The 23,589-nt window shown below is 43.0% G+C and overlaps 1 protein-coding gene across 7 annotated transcripts in view; it reads right to left on the bottom strand.

The window, feature by feature from the left end:
• ACSL3 (acyl-CoA synthetase long chain family member 3) overlaps positions 1–23,589 on the bottom strand; it is a 223,908-nt gene that overhangs the window by 62,657 nt on the left and 137,662 nt on the right. For all 7 annotated transcript variants that reach the window (XM_029615577.1, XM_029615578.1, XM_029615579.1 and 4 more), the window contains 2 exons: positions 10,271–10,380; positions 7,244–7,379 (listed from right to left, as the gene is read on the bottom strand). In XM_029615577.1, the coding sequence (XP_029471437.1) occupies positions 7,244–7,379; positions 10,271–10,380 (246 nt within the window). The remainder of the gene's footprint in view (positions 1–7,243; positions 7,380–10,270; positions 10,381–23,589) is intronic.

The following is a 23,589-nucleotide window of genomic DNA, read 5'->3' as shown; positions in this document are numbered from 1 at the left end:
ACAGACACATTCACATGACCCTGCCTGCAGGATCCTGTAACCAAGGAAATGAACAGAGCAACAAAATCAACTGAAGGGAAAAAATAACATTAAACATCTTGGCCCCAAGACTTGGGACTTACTGCTGACGCTTAATGTAGAGAAATCCTGACTCATGGCACCAATGGGTTAAAGCAATGCAGGAGGGGAGGGATGGAGGTAGGAGGTGAGTAGCATATAATAAGTATCCCATGGGTTAAAGCAATGCAGGAGGGGAGGGATGGAGGTAGGAGGCGAGTAGTGTACAATAAGTAACTTGACTCGGAGATGTCAAAAGGGAACACAATATGCCCACAACACTGCTTTGCACCGGCTAATAGAAGAGAGTCAAATCTCCCACAGCAGTACATAACGGGGCAGATTTTAAAACCTACGCGCGCGCACAAATGTACGCCTGATTTTATAACATGTGCACGCAGCCGCGCGCATGTTATAAAATCCGGGGTCTGCGCGCGCAAGGGGGTGCACACTAGTACAACCTTGCGCGAGCTGAGGTGACTGCCACTAAGAAAACTACTTTCCAAGTGAGGTATTTGAGATGTGCCACGTCCATTGGTTCGAATGGGGGCAGCATCAAGTGTTCAAGTACCAGATTGAGGTTCCATGGTGGGGGTTTTACGACTGGAGGGCAAAGGTGAGTGAGCCCTCTGAGAAATTGCGAAACCATTGGATGATGGGAGATCGGATGTCCATCATGTAGCCAGTGAAAGGCAGCAATAGCACTAAGGTGGACCTGAACGGAAGCAGTGGCAAGGCCTGCTATGTACAATGTATGTAGATACATCAGAAGCATGTCTGGGGTGCATGTGAGTGGGTCCGCCCCGTTTGACGTGCACCATGCCGCATAGCGTTTCCATTTGAAGTGATAGCTGCGTCTTGTAGACAGCTTCCTGGAGGCCAAAATTATGTTTTGTACGGAAACTGAAAATCCTTGTTCAGCAAGAAGGAGCTGCTCAATCTCCACGCCGTCAGATGTAAGGAGGCGTGGAGCAGGTGCAGGAGAGAGCCCTCCTCTTGTGACAGTAGGTCTTCTTGATTCGGTAAGCAGAAGGGCTCCGCTGTGGACAGCTGGAGGAGGTGCGTGTACCACGGTTGACGCGGCCACGCTGGTGCTACCAGAATCAATTGTGCTTCGTCATGCATGCACTTTTGCAGTGTTTTGGTGATGAGAGGAATGGGGGGTAATGCATATATTAAGGTTTCCATCCATGAAATTAGAAAGACAGACTTGGCCAGACCGAGCAGAAATGGGGTGTTTTCCGGTTGGATTCTGTGACGAAGAGATCTATCGTCTGTGTTCCCCACCTTCGGAAGATCTCCTCTGCGATGATTTGGTTGAGAGACCATTCGTGGGGTTGAAAAACCCTGCTCAATTTGTCTGCCCTGGTGTTGGAGATGCCCGGTAAGTAGGTTGCTTGCAACTGAATTGAGTGTTTGCCGGCCCATAACAGAATGGCGAGGGCTTCCTTGCAGAGGATCCATGAACCTGAGCCGCCTTGTTTGTTGATGTAAAACATGGCTACTTGGTTGACCGTGTAGACCATCACTCGATGACCCTGAAGGTGAGACACAAAGGTCTTTGATGCATATCATATTGCTCAGAGCTCTAAGAGGTTGATTTGATACGACTGTTCCTGTTGCGTCCACAGGCCTTGTGTCTGCAGATGATCGAGCTGCACCCCCCAGCCTTTGTGGGAGGCATCCGTGGTGAGAACGGCATTGTGAGGTAACAGTAAGAATGGAGCACCCTTGCTGAGCATCCGTGCGCGTAGCCACCAGTCGAGTTCTTTGCACATGGCTGATGTTAGGGATACAGCCTTTGTCAAGGGTTGGGAATGTTGGTGCCATTGGCATTTGAGATCCCATTGGATATGGCGCATGTGTAGTCTGGTTGTAGCTACCGCATGGATGGCCGCTGCCATGTGTCCCAACACTGAGAATTTGCAGGGCTGAAGGCGTCTGGGTGAGCGTAAGTGTTGGAAGAGCTGACGCATCGTGGTGCGTCTGTCGTGTGGTAGGAATACTCTGTGTTGTATCATGTCCAATATGACTCCTATGAACTGAAGCCTTTGGGTAGGTTGTAGATGGGATTTTTCATAGTTGACGTTGAGGCCCAACTGACCGAGGTGGGAGATTGTATCTTGTAGGTTCTGTTGGAGCGTCTGAGGGTCTGACGCTATCAGGAGCCAATCATCCAGGTAAGGAAAAATTATAATTCTCCGTTGACGGAGGAACGCCACCACTACCGCCATGCACTTGGTGAATACCCTGGGTGCTGTCGAGAGACTGAAGGGAAGTACTTTGTATTGGAAGTGCTGGCCATGGACTTGAAAGGATAGGTATCGCCCGGAGGAAGGATGCATTGGAATATCTTTCATCTTTTGTATTTATACTGTACTCACACTCCATTTACTCTATCTCTTTTATATTTATTTTCTATATAATATTTATTACTATATTACTATGTTTAATTGGTTATCTATTCTATTTGTTCCATCATTATTGTTAGTTCTATTGTTACCTGTTTTATTGTTCAACTGTTCTATGTAAAGCCCACTACTCTTTTTGGGCATTTAAAAGTTGTATGTAAACTGGATTGATTTGTAGTTCCTACAAGAACTTCGGTCTATAAAAATTAAAAATAAATAAATAAATAATAAATAATAAATAAATATGAGTGTACACATCCTTGAGATCTATAGAATCAGGGGTAGTATGGACTTGAGGGATATCATCTTTAACTTTTCCTTGACAATGAATTTGTTGAGGTCTCGGAGGTCCAAGATGGGACATAGATCCCCAGATTTCTTTGGAATGAGGAAGTATGGGGAGTAGAACCCCATGTCGTGGTTGGATGGAAGGAGGCGCTGGATTGCCTGTTGGTGAAGTAAGGCCGACACTTCCTTCTACAACTGCATGAGGTTGGATCTGGGCCCCCTGGATGTCAGGTGGGGCAGGGGCAGTGAACTCTGGAAGGGGATTCGATATCCGGAACGGACAATATCCAGAACCCACTGATCTGATGTGATCGTTTCCCACTGAAGGTGAGCTGTTATGCCTCCTGCTAGAACCTGTTGGGATGGTGGCGGAGCAAAGACTAAAAAGATGGGTTGGACTTTGCTGCAGTAGTTCGCAGTTGTGCTGCTGGGCGCTGAGGGCATTGACGGCCTCTATAGTTTTGAGGGGCTTGTGGTTGCTGTCATGGAGGAGGGTGATACGGCGGCGTCCTATAAGAGGTCTATGGACGGTACAGACTGCGCTGGAAGGACAATCTCCTATTCGGGGTATAGTAGCCCCTTGAGGCTGGGTAGGACTGAGTGGCGGTGAGAGATTGCACCGCTACCAACTATTCTTTTAGCTGCGCTATTGTCTCCTGGAACTGGGAGCCAAAGAGGTTGTCCCCTTTGCAGGGTAGATTGGCCAGATGGTCATGAACGTCAGGTCTGACAGAGCTAGCACGAAGCCATGCGAGTCTGGGGCTGCAATGGTCCCTGCCTAAACCCTAGAAGAGGCCTCAAAACTCTCATATACGGTACGCAGAAGATGTCTTATGGCTTCTTCGACATCTTGTATCAAGACTGGATCCGCTGGAGTCTGAGGCTGTGACTCAGAACCCTGTTTAAGGCGCTGTATACAGTCATATATGTACTGAATAATGTAGAACTGATGATGACTTATCCGGGCGGTTAACATGGAGGCTTGAAATGTTCGCTTAGCAAAGTTGTCTAAAGATTTCAAGTCTCGTCCCGGTGGTGTAGATGAATGAATCTTCGATTTCTTGGCTCACGCCATAGCAGATTCCACCACCACGGAGGCATGAGGTAGTTGAGTAGGGAAATAATAGGACAACTTTTGCATTTTAAACTTAAGGTCCATTTTTCGGGAGACTGCCGGTAGCGTGAAGGGTGATTCCCACGAATGCTCAAGAACCGAATCCAGCACCTTATGCATTGGCAAAGCTGTGGGTTCCGCCAGAAGGTCGAAGATCTTTAGTAATCCTAGGGTCTCCGCTCTAGGATCTGGTATCTTTTGTATGTCAAGGTTGAGAGCCTTCCCCATTTTTTCCAGAAATTTGGATAAGTAAGGTCCTCGGGCGAAGAGTACGGTTCAGCCGGTTGTTCCTCTGGTTCTGAAGGATATCCCGTCGACGAGTCAGGAGTGGTAGTGTGACCCGTAGGTGACGTGGGGTGGGAAGGAAAATCCTGTGGTGGCGGTTATGTGGTGGGAAGGGGAATCTTCACTGGAGTCTGTGGTGAAGGTATCGGTGAGGCCGGTTCAGAACGTTGTGGAGAGGTCGGTGCTGTGCAGGGGGAACTAATTGGCAACTTATAGGTAGCCTGCATGACCTCAAAGAATGCCGTCAGAGCAGTTGATAAAGTGGATAATGTGTACAATTCTGGTCGCCGCATCTCAAAAAAGATATAGTTGCGATGGAGAAGGTACAGAGAAGGGCAACCAAAATGATAAAGGGGATGGAACAGCTCCCCTATGAGGAAAGGCTGAAGAGGTTAGGGCTGTTCAGCTTGGAGAAGAGACGGCTGAGGGGGGATATGATAGAGGTCTTTAAGATCATGAGAGGTCTTGAACGAGTAGATGTGACTCGGTTATTTACACTTTTGAATAATAGAAGGACTAGGGGGCATTCCATGAAGTTAGCAAGTAACACATTTAAGACTAATCGGAGAAAATTCTTTTTCAGTCAACGCACAATAAAGCTCTGGAATTTGTTGCCAGAGAAGGTAGTTAGTGCAATTAGTGTAGCTGGGTTCAAAAAAGGTTTGGATAAGTTCTTGGAGGAGAAGTCCATTAATGGCTATTAATCAATTATACTTAGGGAATAGCCACTGCTATTAATTGCATTAGTAGCATGGGTTCTTCTTAGTGTTTGGGTAATTGCCAGGTTCTTGTGGCCTGATTTTTGGCCTCTGTTGGAAACAGGATGCTGGGCTTTATGGACCCTTGGTCTGTCCCAGCATGGCAATTTCTTATGTTCTTATGTTCTCCTGAATCTGAGGAGCCATGACTGGGTGATGTGTTGTGCCCCGGTGCGACAATGCCGCTAACAGTATATCCGAGTCTGGCGGAGGCGTATTAACCTTCCGGGTATGAGGTGAATCCAATGCCCTCTGTTTCTTTGCAAGCGGCTCTTGTAAACTGTGTCCACCAGAGCGTGCTTTCGAGATGGAGGACAGGTCCGAGTAGACCCTGAGAGACGAAGATGACGGGGAGGGAGAGTGAGGAGTTGGCGCCGGACCAAGATCCTCACTGGAGTCCGCCAAGAGCTCCACTGGGGGACAATGCGGTCCCTGGGAAGTGAGATGTCGCTTCTGAGGTAGAGGGTCAATTGGATGTCTATCCTGTATCTTTTTTCTCGACTTAGCGTCACCCGAAGGTGTTTGTGCCTCTGATATGGAAGACGCAATGGTTGGTGTTGCCAATTGCGTTGATGGCATCGTAATCTTTTTCGATGTTAAATCAGCTGGCCTGTTTTTGCGTCGATGCGTCGACGCGATGACATGCATCAATTGCGCTGATTTAGGTCACGTTGATCGGTGCGTCAGCATCGACTCATGGCGCGACTCTTCTGGCGCCGGACACATGCGGCGGCAGACGCGAAGGTAGGGCATGCGTCGTCTGCGTCGCGTCGGTGGAGGATATGGACGCAGGCCATGCCGTTGCTGTGTGTCAAAGGCCTGTGAGCCCCCTGCTTAATTAACGGCCACTTCATCAACGCAGACGATTCCCTCCGACCCTTCCCTCGGTCCCTGCCTCTGGACGGCACCAGGCACGTGTCCTGTCCAGAATGGCTGTCAGTCCGAGAAGTGGACGGCTCGACCGAGGCTGCTCGGCACTGTTGGGGTGACACCATGGAAGCCGGTCCCGATGATGATCACACCTCAGATGGGGGGCATATGAACCCATGCAGCCCAGTTTAAAGGCCTCCATTTTATCGGCCTTCTGCTGACACACCCACGGAGACATCTTGCCACAGTGGGAACAAGTTCCCATCGGGTGGTCTGGGCCCAGACACCGATAGCACTTGTCATGGTCGTCGGTTCGGGACATTACCTTCCCACAGGGGCAAGGCTTAAAACCCGAGGGACGAAGGTCCTTGCTGTCCTTCATCATGATGTTGAATTTGACTAGTTTTTTTTTTTTTCAGAAACTGAGGAGGTCTGGAGCTCCGCATGCGATCCCGTGCGCGGATAAAACAGACTGAGGAGAGTTGATCCAAGCACGGGAAACCACGCGCAGCCTCAGAGCAAAGCTCTGACATCGCTTTGGAAGCTCCGCTTCCCGGACCTGATTAACAGTTCCCACAACAGCATGGCTAATTCAGCCCTGCTATCGACAGGAAACATGTCTCCTTTTCAGAGATATAGGGCAAAGGATCCCTGGAATAGCATTTGCTGCCTCTTTCCCTCTTCTGGACTAAGCCACAGTTGTCTAGGAATGTGCTACTGCTTCCCCTTCCCTCCTGCGGAACAGAGATCCCCAGATCTGCTCTGTCACCTTCTCCTTCCTGTGGGCCCAATTTCTCTGGGCCTACACTGTCCACTGTGCTCCGGTGGACAGAGAGGCTTGAGATCCTGTCACCTCTGTTCATCTATGGTCCAGGAAAAGAGATCCCCAGACCCAAGATCTGCTGCCTCATCCTTCAATACTATCTTCTGGTGGGAGGAAAAACACTTCCCTGAAACATATGAATTTCAGAACATCAATTTCTTCCTGAAAGTAAATGTCTGTGGAACAGAAAACAGGTTGCATAGCAACTATTACTATGCCAACCCAATACTGTGGTTGCAAAAAAACAAAAAGGTTTGAATGCATACAATATACATTATCTTGAATGATGAAACAAATGATTGTGAAAGAAGTTATACTAGACGTCTTCTCTTTACACTTCACAGAACAAGATGTCAGCATGAATTTAAGTATAATTACAACATCTGAGTAACAAGGAAGTCGGACAAGAGGCTAGCAGGCAGGAAGCAATGTGCTCATCATAAAAACAAGGCCTTGTTTTAGAAAAGTGATCTGTGAGGTTTGTGAATTCATCAACCCTAGATCATTTAACTTAAAAATAAGATTTTAATTTGGATTTTACAGACAATAGGGATATTTTTGGTTGGGCAGACTGGATTTTATGTTAAGACAAGCAAAAGATTAAGAACAAAATATTAAAAGCAAAAAATGTACATACAGTTCTGTGACGTGGCCCCCATAGCCTGTACTGTAGCCATAGTGTGGATGGTAACTGTTTGGGATATATTGCCCTGTGTCTTCATGCCATCTACAAGAATAATGTGCTTCAGCTTTGGAATCTCAAGAATGATCCCCTAAAGGGAGGGGGGGTGGGGGGAGAGAGAAAAACACACACATACATCAGGTTATCCCATCAGCTAGCATCCATATACGAAATACCTCCCCCTCAGTGTACAGTTAAACGACTGCAAGCAGCTAACCAAAAGAAATAAAATAATGTAAACCCTCAGCACTGCTGTGAAGAAACACTGCTTCAATAAAAGGCCCTGGAGACAATCATCATCTAAACCTCATGTGAAGAACCTCCATGACAAATGGCAAAAGGACGCCAACACATGCAGTCTTGCACATGACATGGCTTCCCCTCAACAGAACTGCTCTGCAACTTCAGCCACATTCCTTGAAGAGGAGACCCTGTCCTTTTTCCAAAGAGGAACTAATAGCAGGCCTTTTAGAAGACAAACTGGGTCAGAACATCTACATCAGCCCAGCACGGTTGTTGGCTCACAGACTCTTTCCTCCACCTGCAGATACAGTGCTCGACTAACATGTCATGCACATGGAACATTCACTGCTGAATTGTTGCTTAAAAAAACAAAACATAAAACAAAATTCCTCCAAACTGAATAAAATGTTATTGACACATTGGGCCCGAAAAAAAAAAAAAGGTTACTCTAGTAGTTGTGATTGCCAGTAATACAAAATGCATACAAAGATGTTACAGAACAAATAATTTCTCCAGATATCTAATGACATGGAATAAAAAGCTCATGAGTAACATTTATATGTAGAGCCTCATACGGTTTTCTACTAAAGCGTAGTGGCAAAGAGATCAGGCAGGTAGAGTATTATCCGAAGAGCATACCATTATTTTACAAAGCCCCCACATCCCCGCGAGGATGCTGCCTGTTCCTATAAAAGGTCAGCATCCCTTGTGAAGTGTGGATTTTTAGCTGGACATCAAAAAAAAAAAAAAAAAAGGAGTTTTGATTATGGCATTACTGGGTTTTATTGAAGAAAAAATCCTTTGCCCTAAACATTAAGGTCTGGACTGGGAGACTAATTCAGAAACTCTCAAGTTTTTGTTTGTTTGTTTTTTTTGAGGAAAAGAAACCTAGCATATTTTGAGACACTCTTTGAAGGAAATTTTTTCCACTTTTCCTTTTTCAAACACTGGAGAGTACTTTTATCCTTTTTTTTTTTTATGTTCCTCTCCAACTGAGAGTTACAGTGCCCACCTAACCAAATTGTGAAGGATTTGGACATAACACCAATGTCTACAGGGAGTAAACGTAGTAAGGAAGAGGACTAAGTGGGCCCCATCCAACTGTAAATAAGTATCCATCACCCAGGATTTGGGGTAAAGAGGTATCTTTCAGGTACACCAGAAGTACGACATCAGATTTAAGGGGCACTGGCCACCCCACTAGTGTGGACATCGCAGGAAAGTATCCCATCTGCCATCAGAGCAGAGAGGGATCTGTTGGAGAGCGCATTATTGAAAAGTCTCCAGAGTCGCCGATTTATCACAAGTAACTGACTTCTGGATGTTTCAAAAGAAAAGAGAATTGCAAATCCCATGTTTCCCTTTTAAAGGAGCCTTTTAAATAAAGTTTTTTTGTTGTAATATCAATCTGTTTCCAGCTCGATTACCAACAATGGATATAGAAAGTTGAACATGATATCCAAGGTCAAGGAAGTTATCCTCCTCCCCCCCCCCCCCCCTTTTATATTCTGGGGTTAAGTGGTAAGAGTGAAGCGTTGGAAAATATTCAGCCTCAAGAGATCAAGTGTGTGCCCCATGGACTCCAAAAAACGACCCAAGTCCAGGGGTTACATATGCTTAAGGTGATCTTATAGCTCCATGCCCAGGGGGACAAAAGTTAAGCCAGCCCTGGTTTTACCCCCTTGCATGCATAGATATGTAGTTCTAATTTTCCTACGGGCCGATGCAGTAAAGTGCGCTCAGGCTGAGCGCACTGTTAGCTCCCATTTGGCTGCGCATTTTCGACGCACTAGCTTTACCTCTTATACGGTAAGGGTTAATAGCGCGTGGAAAATACGCGGCCAAACCCCCGAAACAAATAGCGCCTGCAACGTGCAAATGCATGTTGATGAGCCTATTAGTCATTCCCGCGCAATACAGAAAGTAAAATGAGCAGCAGGAAAGTGAACAGAAAAGCAGAAAAACAGCTTTTCTGTAACCCTCCCACTTAATATCATAGCGATTTTAAGTCGGAGGCCCCAAAAATAAAAGGTTGGAAGACGGATGCTCAAATTAGCCGGCGACCGTTTTTCGAAGCCTGACTGTCAGCGGGTTCGAGAACGGACGCCGGTAAAATTGAGCGTCGGCAGTGAAACCTGCTGACAGCCGCCGCTTCTGTCAATTTGCATACAGGCCAATACTGAATCGCGTTCCCAGGACACTGGCCTGTGAGCGCGCCGGAAGAGCGGGCACTCGCCGGCTCTCCTGCGACTTTTACTGTATCGGCCCGCTACTGAGCATTCCCCAAAAACACCTCCATGCATGCAACAGGGTAAAACCAGGCTGGTTTCAGGCTATCCTCTTGGACATGGAGCTATGTAGTCATATCTATTCATAATATTTGTTAATCCAAATAAAATATATATTTAGTTTTATAAGTCAGTGTATCCAATCTAACAAAAGCAGAAAATGAAAGATGGGCTATAAATACTTAACCTGAACAGAAATATCTTGATTTGTTTTAAGCGGTAGACATAAAAGTGAGATGTCTGAAATTATATTGTTTTTGACAGTTCTGCTTATGCTGCAATTATATTAATACAATAACTTAGAGTAGAGAGGGTTTAACCTATGAAAAACATTTTCAATCAAGTTTAACAGCAAGGATTTTAGTTCCCTTAGCACTAGCATCCAGGTGTGTGTGTTCGCACAGACAAAGCATGCTCGCCACTATACACTGTAAAAGGACAAAGTCCTTACCTTCAATTTATTTTGTAGAAGCTCTTTACTAGTAATAATGTGTGTCACCTCTGTCTCGTTTAATCCATGCGCTATTGCTTGACCTCCTAGGGTGGCATACAGGGTCACAACTGAAAATAAACAAATAATGAAATCCTCTTAAATAAAGGCTGCTAGGTAAGACAATTGGTGGCATGTACACATGGAAAACACTGAATTCGTAGCAGGTGCAACATAAGAGAGAGAATTCTATTTTCACATCCTTGCAATACCTTGGTAAGACAGGGAAGTATTAACACAAGCTTTGGATTTCTATCTGTTTGGGCCTCAACTTAAAGCATAAGTGGACCATTTGACCTTTGCAGAATTATTACATAGAAGACACAGAGCCTGAGAAGAAGAAGAATGAAAATATTCCATTGCACAGGAAAGTCAATGTTTTGCTCTTTGAGCAAGTTAAAACTAAACACGCACTGCTAATACTATCCTGTGTGACCCTCTCCTCAGGCCAATTCCTCAATTCCCAAGGTCGCAAATCCAGTGGAACATATTTAACTAATTGACAACAGATGCCGGACATTAACCGTCATCACAAGTAGGATGTTCACTCCAAGCACCCCACAATCTGAAGCACTCTGTGCCCTTCCTGTAGCGCATGAGAGAGAAGCAAACTACAATTAAAACGCAGACAGGATAGGGTGACATTTAGGGAGCTGTAACCAGCCAGTTTCAAGTAAAGAGACATTCTGTCCACAACAGTTACATAAATATAAAATTATATCAGGACAACCGAAAAAAAAAAAAAGGCTCACGATGCTCCCCCCCCCCCCCAACCAGTCCCCGAAAAGGAAGGCACTGAACTACCCCAAACAGGCAAGTTGATGATCTGAAAAATCTACAGAAATGAAAGTTAACAATTAAAATATCTATCAATATAGATATCTAAGAGGTCGATATCAAAAAGTAATTTAGATGGAGAACTGAAAAGTTATGCATCTAAACGGCTAACAGTCAATATTAAAAGCCATATGCGGCTAAATTGAGCCACCTAAGTCGGGGGCGATCCGGGGAGGTGCAGAGCTAGTCACATAACTGTACTTATGCAGCTAACTCTGGTCGCCTCATTCAGCCACCCTGAAGTTAGCCCCATAAACATATGCAGCTGACTAAAAGGGTCATTCATCAGATTGCGACAGGGTCTTATCGCACCGCGATTTAAATATTTAAATTTGAAATTAAAATAAAAAAGGGAGGGAGGATTTGGGGCGGGGTTTCGAACAATGAGGGGTTTGGTAGCGCTGCAGGCAATAAATGTTTCACACATTACCGCTGGCGATAGCGCCGGAAATAACTACACCTTTTCTACCGGCGCCATGGGGGCAAAAGACTTCAGCGCAGCCGCGGCGTGCAATAGCGCACCGCTGCGATGCGGTCGGCTGCACGCTTTCGCCCCCTGGCGATCATTCTGATATATTTATAGCGAAATGATGAATCCAGGGCTAAAGACAGCCAGTTATGTTTTTCCGGCTAACTAGCTGAGCCGCTCAGCGGATGAATACTGGCCTCTATATCAATCTATCTTTATATATTATTGGACTAACTTAATACTTGACTACCTTTCAAAAGTTAGAACACTTCAAAAAGCTAATAATTCGAATAAGAGCTTTACATTCAAGCACAAAAAATTGTTGCACCGTGTCAGCCAGGCCCAACGAATAAGATCCTTACAGTTAAGGGGGCCAACCGGGACAGCGGCCATTAGGCCCTGTCCTGGGGAAGTGCATGCCAGCAGCTAGCCAGCGCACAGAAGTTACTTCTGCTCCGCAGGAGCAGTAAGTATGAAAACAAAAAAAACTTAGACTAGCTAGGTAGAGGCTAGGGGTCAGGGAGCAGAGAGGAAAAGATAGGAAGGGTAGATAGGGGGATATGAAAGTTCCCTCCCAGTTCACTCCTTAATTGGAGCAGTCTTGGAGGGAACTGGGGAAGGACTGCTCATGTCTCCGTACATTGGTTTTTAAAATTCCCTCCCCTACACACGCAAGTCCCAACCTACCCGGGAACCGTATTTTATAGCATGCGCACGTTGCCGCGTGCACATGAACGCCCGCAAGCTTGTTTTAAAATCGCCCCCTATATTTCTAAAGAACAAGTTTAAAAGTTCTTGGGAAAAAAATGTTCTTTAAATCTGGCTGATGGTGCTGCACATTTACTGATTTTTTTTTTTTAATGTAAATATTTTATAGCTGATTCGATTAACTTGGGATCAATGCAATGATTGCTCTATTTGGAGACAATAAGTATTCCAACTTTTTTTTTTGTTTTTAAATATCATGGAAAGAAGTGGCTTACAATAAAAGGGTTGACAAGTGGTATAGGGCATGCTGGGCATACTCAGCGTGCCTAGTCAAAATTCAAGAAACTTTGACATAACTTTTCCGCATAGGGGGTGTACCTGATGTCACTCATGTGTGAAGACTACCATTCTGCTTGTCCTCTGAGAATAGGTCTTTCAGTGCTTCATCCTCCAGTGGCTAATAGATCCTATAATGTATTTATTTATTTATTAGTTTTTCCAACTCTAGGTTGTACTTAACTACAAGGGGGTACTCAGATAGTAGTTTTCAAAGACATTGCATCATGGGGAAATGGGCTACAGGGGAAAGCACCTCAGGATGCAGTGGGGCAGTTCTGTTCTAAGTGCTATGCATCCAGCAAGAGACCAGGAGCTGGTTACTAAAAACCTCTTACTGTAGGGTACCAGTTTTTCTCATCTTTTGAAAAAGGTAAGGAAATTATTGGCAGGGGAAATAAGTGTTTTAGGTGCCATCTCAACACCTACCATTTCTGAAATTGGGTTAATCCAATAACCCAGTCTTTAAGCAGCACTTCTGCTGCTTAAAGAGCAAAGAAAGATTACGTAAGGTGGCTTTACTGCCAAAAGTCTTAGTCTGTTCAGTGAGAGGCTACAGCCATTTCCTCTTAGAATTTATGGACCCTTGGGACAAAAGTTACAATTATTATTGTAATAAGATTTTGCATAGGGAAAAGTTTTATTTTAATAGCATTGATAAGGTACACTGAACAGTCACAGAACAAACGGGGATACAATGAGAAGATATGGGTACAACAGGTAGGAAGATTCTCAATGCCAAAAAGCTTAGTTTAAGTATGAAAACAAATAGAAGAGATGCATATAAAGGTAACTGCAGGAATAGTAAGGTGGTTAACTATAGAGAAAATTGTGAAGATGTGTGGCATGGATCTTAATGGCAGGGCAAGGGAGGGAGAAGAGTAAAAATTGAATAGGATCTCTAGCAGAACAGTAGGCATGTACTGATAGGTAGACCAGATAAAGCAGCCCTGAACTTTTCTCATCTCTCTGAGGAATATTCAATTCAAGCTGTGTTTGAAGGCAAAGGAAGACAAAGGGCTGAATATGTAGGGCATAAGGATAATGGTGAAACCATGAAAAGGTGTCCTCATATTAATGGCACCAGTTCCAAAAGAAAGAAAAAGGAGGCAGCGATGTGAAATTAATTGCAGCAAAACCAGTCTTCTAGGCAGGTCACAGTTAAACTCTGATCCCACAGAATGGCAAAATATGCATTCCTTATTTTAAAAGCTTTAATAGGATAAAAATTAAGTTATTTATTATTATTGTTGTTATATAATTTGATTTTTGTCTGAAGGGCAAAATATCTGATCAGATAGCAAGCTTCTTCTTTCTCATCCATCTGCCTGCTTGCTTTTCTATAGACCATGCAGAGGCAGTGTTCCCAGATTCTGAACAGCCATAAAACAAGATTTTTCATCAGAGCAAGAGCACAAAATCCGTTGGTCGCCAAGTGTACAGCGTCTTCCTGCTGATGGACAGTAGCTAGTATAGTTGTCTTTTCTGTAAAATAAGTAAAAATAAAAAATAATCTATATTTATGAAAAAAGGATTCAGTGTCAAGTTGTCCTTGTGCTTTTCTTGATGAAATGGTCTCTGGTAGCCTGGGGTTGCTGCAGGGTAGAGGCACATGCACTTTGTTTTCTTTAACTTGGTGGGAGCAGTACAGAGGAGTTGCCTGTACTAGTTCCCACGAGCTCTCGCCACTTAATCCAGTGACCCCTGTTACATAAACAACCTTTCCAAATCTAGGTCTCTCCAAGCCAGCCAGCGTATGAAAGCTGCACAGTATTTAGATAAATGCATAAACTCTTTAGTAAAAAAAAAAAAAAAAAATGTAAAAATTACATGATTAATTATTCACCTACAGAACGAGTGAGTGAAAGGGAAGGCTGAGGAGTTAAGAGACAGAGCTGAAGAGGCTGAGAGGAGCCTGGAATTTACATGATGGTGCATTGACGTCATGGAGAAAGGGAAGTGTGAGCAGAGGCAGCTGAAAGCCATTAAAACGCGGGTCTCAAACTGCAAAGCCACCACTTCTTAGCCAAGACACCTAACGCATTCTTAGGCAGAGTGAAAACCGGATTACATGTGCAAACCCATGGGCTAATCTCCTTGGAGAGTAAGCTTCAGAGTTTCAAGGCTGATCCTAGTGGGGCTTGATGGGCAAAATAAAGGTCTGACTACGCATTTTACAGTGGCATGGTTTGGAACAACTTCTTGTTCTCCCCCCAAACACGATGCAGCTAACTGACGGTAATAGAAGCTTTTACCCAGATCAACACTGAATGAAGGACAATACGGTTTCATTCCTGACACCTGTTGGGCAGACACACAGAAGCGACAAGAAATGCATTTAAGAACATAAGAAAATGCCATACTGGGTCAGACCGAGGGTCCATCAAGCCCAGCATCCTGTTTCCAACAGTGGCCAATCCTGGCCATAAGAACCTGGCAAGTACCCAAAAACTAAGTCTATTCCATGTTACCATTGCTAATGGCAGTGTCTATTCTCTAAGTGAACTTAATAGCAGGTAATGGACTTCTCCTCCAAGAACTTATCCAATCCTTTTTTAAACACAGCTATATTAACTGCACTAACCACATCCTCTGGCAACAAATTCCAGAGTTTAATTGTGCGTTGAGTAAAAAAGAACTTTCTCCGATTAGTTTTAAATGTGCCCCATGCTAACTTCATGGAGTGTCCCCTAGTCTTTCTACTATCCGAAAGAGTAAATAACCGATTCACATCTACCCTTTCTAGATCTCTCATAATTTTAAACATCTCTATCATATCCCCCTCAGCCGTCTCTTCTCCAAGCTGAAAAGTCCTAACCTCTTTAGTCTTTCCTCATAGGGGAGCTGTTCCATTCCCCTTATTTTGGTAGCCCTTCTCTGTACCTTCTCCATCGCAATTATATCTTTTTTGAGATGCGGCGACCAGAACTGTACACAGTATTCAAGGTGCGGTCTTCACCATGGAGCGATACAGAGGCATTATGACATTTTCCGTTTTATTCACCAATCCCTTTCTAATAATTCCCAACATTCTGTTTGCTTTTTTGACTGCTGCAGCACACTGAACCGACAATTTCAATGTGTTATCCACTATGACGTCTAGATCTCTTTCTTGGGTTATAGCACCTAATATGGAACCCAACATTGTGTAATTATAGCATGTGTTATTTTTCCCTATATGCATCACCTTGCACTTATCCACATTAAATTTCATCTGCCATTTGGATGCCCAATTTTCCAGTCTCACAAAGTCTTCCTGCAATTTATCACAATCTGCTTGTGATTTAACTACTCTGAACAATTTTGTGTCATCTGCAAATTTGATTATCTCACTCGTCGTATTTCTTTCCAGATCATTTATAAATATATTGAAAAGTAAGGGTCCCAATACAGATCCCTGAGGCACTCCACTGTCCACTCCCTTCCACTGAGAAAATTGTCCATTTAATCCTACTCTCTGTTTCCTGTCTTTTAGCCAGTTTGCAATCCACGAAAGGACATCGCCACCTATCCCATGACTTTTTACTTTTCCTAGAAGACTCTCATGAGGAACTTTGTCAAACGCTTTCTGAAAATCCAAGTATACTACATCTACCGGTTCACCTTTATCCACATGTTTATTAACTCCTTAAAAAAAGTGAAGCAGATTTGTGAGGCAAGACTTGCCCTGGGTAAAGCCATGCTGACTTTGCTCCATTAAACCATGACTTTCTATATGTTCTGTGATTTTGATGTTTAGAACACTTTCCACTATTTTTCCTGGCACTGAAGTCAGGCTAACCAGTCTGTAGTTTCCCGGATCGCCCCTGGAGCCCTTTTTAAATATTGGGGTTACATTTGCTATCCTCCAATCTTCAGGTACAATGGATGATTTTAATGATAGGTTACAAATTTTTACTAATAGGTCTGAAATTTCATTTTTTAGTTCCTTCAGAACTCTGGGGTGTATACCATCCAGTCCAGGTGATTTACTACTCTTCAGTTTGTCAATCAGACCTACCACATCTTCTAGGTTCACCATGATTTGATTCAGTCCATCTGAATCATTACCCATGAAAACCTTCTCCATTACGGGTACCTCCCCAACATCCTCTTCAGTAAACACCGAAGCAAAGAAATCATTTAATCTTTCCGCGATGGCCCTATCTTCTCTAAGTGCCCCTTTAACCCCTCGATCATCTAACGGTCCCAAATGACTCCCTCACAGGCTTTCTGCTTCGGATATATTTAAAAAAGTTTTTGCCTCTACAGCCAACTTTGATGGCCCACAATGTACTACCCACAACAACATTGATTGGTTCCAAATGTTTTTAATTCACCCTTAAATCATCCTCTATCCTACACCTTCTTGACTCCTCGCCCCTTTCCAATCTTCCCTTCCTCACTTCCACCTTCACACTCCCTTCCCAGTATTCCTTCTCAATCGAGACAATTATCAGCCTTATTTCGTTTTAACATTGATGGCTCTTTTTCATACATCTTATATAAGAATATTACCAAAGGTTTTTAATGTTTAAATGGTTAAATGTTCCTCGTTTTTATGTAATGCTCATATGCACTCTTACTGTTCTATGTTCTTATGCTCTTTTGTTCCATGTAATGCTCTTAGGCAAGTTGAATTATTTCACTGTAAACCGGTTTGATTTGCATCCAATGCAAGAAGATCGGTATATAAAAAACCAAAAATATAAATAAATAAACAAACAAACTTCTTTTCAAATTCTCTCTTAGCCTGTCTTATCAATGTCTTACATTTAACTTGCCAACGTTTATGCTTTATCCTATTTTCTTCTGTTGGATCCTTCTTCCATTTTTTGAATGAAGATCTTTTGGCTAAAATAGCTTCTTTCACCTCCCCTTTTAACCATGCCGGTAATCGTTTTGCCTTCTTCCCACCTTTCTTAATGTGTGGAATACATCTAGACTGTGCTTCTAGAATGATATTTTTTAACAATTACCACGCCTCTTGGACATTTTTTACTTTTGTAGCTGCTCCTTTCAGTTTTTTTCTAACAATTTTTCTCATTTTATCAAAGTTTCCCTTTTGAAAGTTTAGCACGAGAGCCTTTGATTTGCACACTGTTCATTTTATCGTATCACTAAAAGTCAAAAGAAATGAAGTCAGTCAATGACGTATTATTACAACGAAGAATTTACAATAGTAACTGCTTAGAAATGAGTCTACTAGAAGAAATCTATAGGCCATGGAGTAAATATTTCAAAGCATTATTTCTATTTCAAAGGGGGCTTTTCCTAAGCTGTGCACGTTCCTTTTATATCCTCCTTACCTCCCTTCATCTGGCCCTGCAGAATTTAATACATGAAATACTCACTGTACTTGGCAATATGATAGGTATAAAACAAGAAATTCAAGTAGCACTATTTAATGTATGAAATCAATTTATAATACAGTTCAATTAAGTCCAGAACTCTTCTTCTCTGGCCTGCACATGCCAAAACTAAAAGTAATCAAGCAGGGAACATAAAACGAGCTGTTTTAGAGAAGGGCAGAAAACAAAATACCATCAATTAAGGCAATTAGAAGAGATTGGGCATTCTTTTATCAGACACACATGGGCTATCTGTAGTAGCTGAGGTTCCCAAGAGAAATGAAGTAGCCAATAAATACTGGACTGATTTAAAGTACCGTAGTCCTAATGATGGCCTTATTAACTTTTTAAAAGGGAAAAACAGATTGTTCAAACAAATTTAAAAACTTGGGTTTTTCTTAAAACAAGAAGGAATACTAAAGAAACATTTGTGGGTTTTTTTCCCCTTCCACAATCTATAGTGGCTTTTGGAAAATCTGGCTACTAATTTTGGTGCCTGCTGCTGTATAGCACTGGTTCGCAACCTGGTCCTCTAGGCCCACCCAACCAATCTGATTATCAGGATATCCACAATGAATGTGATTTGATTTGCATGCACTGCCTCCACTGTGAGACTAGGAGACTGAGCATCTGAATGGCAGATGAAATGTAATGTGGACAAGTGCAAAGTAATACAGGCAGAGAAAAATAATCCCAACTACAGGTGCACAATGCTGGGTTCCGTGTTAGGAGCCACCATCCTGGAAAAGGACCTCAGAGTCCTTCAGCTCAGGGTGGGGCGGCAGTCCAAAAGGCAAATAGAATGTTAGGAATAATTTGGAAAGGAAGAGAGAAGAAAACTGAGAATATCATAATAGTCTTTATATAGATCCATGGTGCAACTGCACCTTGAGTACTGGACACAGTTCTGGTCACTCCATCTCAAAAAAGATGTAGTGGACATAGAAAAGGTACAGAGAAGGGTGACAAAAATGATAAAGGGAACTGAAAAGCTTCCTTATGGAGAAAGGCTAAACAAAGTAGGGCTCTTTAGCTTGGAAAAGAGACGACAGAGCAGATATGATTGAGATTTACAAAGTCATGAGTGGGGTGAAGCGGGTAAATATGGAATGGTAATCTACCCTTTCAAACACCACTAGGACTATGGTACATCCTATGAAACTAGCAACTAGTAGATTTAAAACAAATCAAGCTATGGGATCTGTTGCTAGAGAATGTGGCCAAGGCAACTAAGAATGCTATGGAAAAGAGGATTAGATAATACCTGAAGGAAAAGTGCATACACAGTTACTAGCCAGGTAGTCAGGAAAGTTAGCACTTTATCTCTGGGAGTGAAATAGAAGAAATAGATCAACTACTGGGGATCTGCCAGGTACTTGTGACCTGGCAGACAGGATGCTAAGCTCAATGACCCAGCATGACAGGATGCTAAGCTCAATGACCCAGCATGGCAATTTTTTATGTTTACAAATGGAATTCATGCATATTCATTCTAATGCACCTAATTACTCAGAGAACTGTCTGGATAGTCTTATTGATAGCACTTGCTGATACTGTGATCTGAGCCACCATGCTGGATAAACAAGTGGCAGGATCAAGGTAACTCCATAGCTCTTCAAAATACCCCAACTGACAGCACGAGTAAAGCCGCATCCTTGTCATCACATACCAATGTGGCCATAGATGCTAAGGGCATCTGATATAAAACCCTTAAAGTCTATATATTTAAAAAAGACAGAATTATGACCATCCAAAGCATGGCAAACAAATAATTACACAATCAACATTAAAATTAAATTACCACCATCGGTTATGGATATGTAGTATGAATTCTTGATGGTCTATTCTAGCTGTCAAAGCCACCTGTCAGGAAGCAACTATTCCTTAACAACTAGGCAAGTTTCAATAGCCTCCAATCCCCCCTATCAACACAAAGTTCATAGTTTCCCTCTTACCCTCCCTGCAATGCCCCACAACTATTCAAGAGGCTGAGAATAAAACATGTGAACATCAGAGCAATGCTATGGTTATTTTACTTTTTCTATGGACAAAAAAATAAAGTTTTAAAATTTCGATAAACAGAAACAAAAAGGAAAACAATCCATACTACACAAGAGCCAAAAACCAACTTAAAAAAAACCCCCAGAAATTCAAAAACAACATGAAAAGGAGGAGGAAGCAGATCTTCCAAAGAAATAAAAAAATAAAAAGGATAATTGCAAAGATCTGAACAAGATACTTCAACTTCAGAATTACCCTTGACATGTTACTGCTGACAAATTGAGATCTCTTAGGTAAGGGCCTCCAGCTTAAGGGTATTTATCCTGAAGAAATATGTTTAAATGATTTGTGCCACTAAAAAAAAAAGAAAAAAACAGTTTTTCCCTGAAATTATGGTTGAAAAATAAAACAAAACCAAAAACTGGAAATTGATTTGCGGTCACAGCATCAGCTACCGCTTGGCATCCTTTCTGCATCAGCATGACCAAAGAATTGTAGTTGTCGTGTTAGTCCACTTGGATACATAGAATTAAAAACCTAACAACTTGGAGATAATGTATTAGGCTAGTACAGTGGTCCTTTTTTTAAAGGAAGGGCCACAAAAAACATTTCAAATCACCAAGGGAGCCTGGGGCTGGGTTCCCTTGGAGTTTTAATGCATGGCGAGGGGCAGATAAGCTGTCAGTAAAGTATTCCTAAAAAGTTGTAACCCTGCCACCTCTCCAACAGTCCTACCACCTGCCTCCTTCAGTATCTCCTTCTGGGGAAGGGAATGGCAGGGTAGTCTGTTTGTTGCACACACACACACACACACACACACACACTCTCCCCTCTCACTGCCCTCACACCCTCTGTACTTACCTCCATCCCATCTCTTTTCCTCTCCCTCCTGTCCCCCCTTGCCTCCTCACTTGCACACTTACTCCCTCCCTCTCACCCTTGCTTCCTTCACACACCCTTACCTTTCTCTCCACCTCCCTCCATCCCTTTCTCTCCCCCTCAACCTTGCCTCCTTTACACTTCCCTCTCCATTCTCAACTCCTTCTCACCCTGCTTCGCAAACACAGCCTCCTCCTCACTCGCACTACCTTCCCTTCCAATTCTCTCTCCTGTCTCCTCTCACGCCTTTCTTTTTCCCCTTCTGCTAACAGGAACTGGGGGTCCCCCCCTCAGCATTGTGGCTCTCGCGGTGCTCAATGGGACTTCATATGCTGATGGGAGTTGGAAACCCCACCAGTACTGAAGCCTTTACCAGCACAAGGTGTGAGAGGAAAAAAAAAAAAAAGGTGAACCCTGCTTTGCAGGTAGAGTGGGCCACAGGTAGGAAAAGCGTGGAGAGCTGTAAAAAGTAGCACTGTGGGCTTGACGTGCCCTCATGGGCTGTAGTTTGGGAACCCTTTGTTAATCCAATAAAAAGATATCACCTATGACTTGCTTGTTGACCTTTAATTTTACATTATCTTGACATCATGAATAAGGTTTATATATTTAAAAAAAAAAAAAAAATTTAGCCATATTCTGGCCGACGCATTCATTTAGGTTATAATGATAAAGTTACTTTTTGATTGTGATTATAGTCTTAAGCAGTTATTGCTTCCTCTGCTGTGTGAGTGCATTAAGAAGAGTATGTTGACTATATGATTAGATTTTAAAAAAAATGACTGGATAAATTATTTGTATGTTTTCTAATTGCTTATATAGGTGAATAAGTTAATAACAAATCATAAAATTGCTTTAATTTAACAAAAATGATGGCACTACTTAATTACAAAAGTCATAATTACATTACATGGCTACGCAAAAACAATTTTCTTAGTGCTGAACTGGTGAACTTAAAAACAGACTTCTCTGCATTCATTTGATAAAAGTAATCTAGCCTTCGTCTTGAATGTCTACGTGTATCCTACATGGTATACAAGCATCTATCAGCAAACTAGTCAGCCAAGTTCACTTAAGTTTACACATAGTGAACACCAAGTACAGTGAGATGAAGCACGTCTCAGTGAAACTATGTGAAATATTGAGTACACCCACACAAGAAACTGTTTCAGGACTTATCATGCATTCAGGCTCGGGAAGACCGGTTGTGCATACCATGCATTTGCAAAGGGCAGCACACCAGGAGGATGCGGTGACAGCAGCAGGAGAGGCCATGGGGCCACTGTTAGAACCCAAATTCCAAAAAAATCTCTTAATGAATAACCCCACGAGGGCAATGAACTAAATTGAGATACGTGGTGTTTTTAGATTATTAGAAACAAACTTTTACGCTGTGCATATCAAGATTTACTTTTTGATATGCACAGCGTAAAAGTTTGTTTCTAATAATCTAAAAACGCCACTGTTAGAACCCAATCAGCCAGCAGCCGAAAATAAGGACAGGCCTTGCCACGGTGTTCCCTTTAAATTTGCGAACGGCTTCTGCTCCTCACCCCCAGCGCAGGAAGGCCAGCAGGCCGTGGTGGTGCTCATCCCACCACGACGGCTGGAGAACAGACCACGTGTATGTGTTATGTGTGCATGTATGCGAAGCTGTGTGCATGTGAGTGCACAAGCGCATGGGTATGTGCCTGTAGGAGCGGACAAGGTGAATTTTAAAAGCCCGACGTGTGCAATAATTGGGGGATGCGTGAAGAAGTCAGGCTCGCGCACAACGAGCAGAATTTAAAAGCCACCAAGATACGCGCATATCTCCCACAATCCGCATATCTCAAAAGTTTTCAAAAAGAGGCCAGGTGTGGACATGGTCTGGGTGTGGCATGAAGCAAAGAAGTGCACATAAATACTGATGCAAGCTGGCGCACGCTGACACCCCCTGTCACATAACTTTACTTCTTCTATGGAAGACGAGAGTTAAAATTTAAAGAAAACTAGGCAGATCTGCGGGATTCTAAGGGTCAGGGCTAACTGGGGGTAGTGAAGGCCATCAAATCAGGAGGAATTGGAAGACCTTTCTCAACTGGGCAAACTGGGGATGAACTGGTAAAACTGGAAATGGCATCAGCACGCACCCTTTTAAAATCCCCCAATTTACGTGGCAGGAGCAGGATGTGTGCGTACGTGCGCATGCCTACTTAAAATTTGGCACTCGTGCATGTGGCCAAGCTATTTTACAACATGTGCACATATGTTATAAAATGGCTGTCGGCCTAGATACATATATGAGTACAAATGTTTGTAAGCATGCCGGTTTCAATGTTACCATCCCTGTGTTACATATAGGCTCTCACAGGTTGGCACACATGGGTCTGTGAGGGAGAGAGAGCCTGTGTATGTGACAGAGAGGGAGTGTGTGTGAGGTCATAGGCATGTATATGAGAGGAGTGTGTGAGAGAGTGAATGTGTTAGTCTGTGTATGTTAGAGATAGAAAACTAAGTTTTTGTGGCCCTACCTCCTCCAAACCACGACAATTTCAGGGTGACTGGAAATCAAAATACCTCAGGTATGGAGAGCAGGTGATTTTTATAACCCTTATTAGTTGTAATTATTGGGTGCAATTTGATATTTTTGCTGTTTTTAAATATTTTGTTTTTTGGGAAACAGAATGTTTTAAATTAATGGATAACTTATTCATCAGATGTTTTGAAATATTTTATTG

This window comes from Rhinatrema bivittatum, chromosome 9 (genome assembly GCF_901001135.1).
Source record: "Rhinatrema bivittatum chromosome 9, aRhiBiv1.1, whole genome shotgun sequence".
NCBI lineage: Eukaryota > Metazoa > Chordata > Amphibia > Gymnophiona > Rhinatrematidae > Rhinatrema > Rhinatrema bivittatum.
Note: the sequence above shows the minus strand (reverse complement) of the source record. Positions and strands in the feature narration are given on the sequence as shown.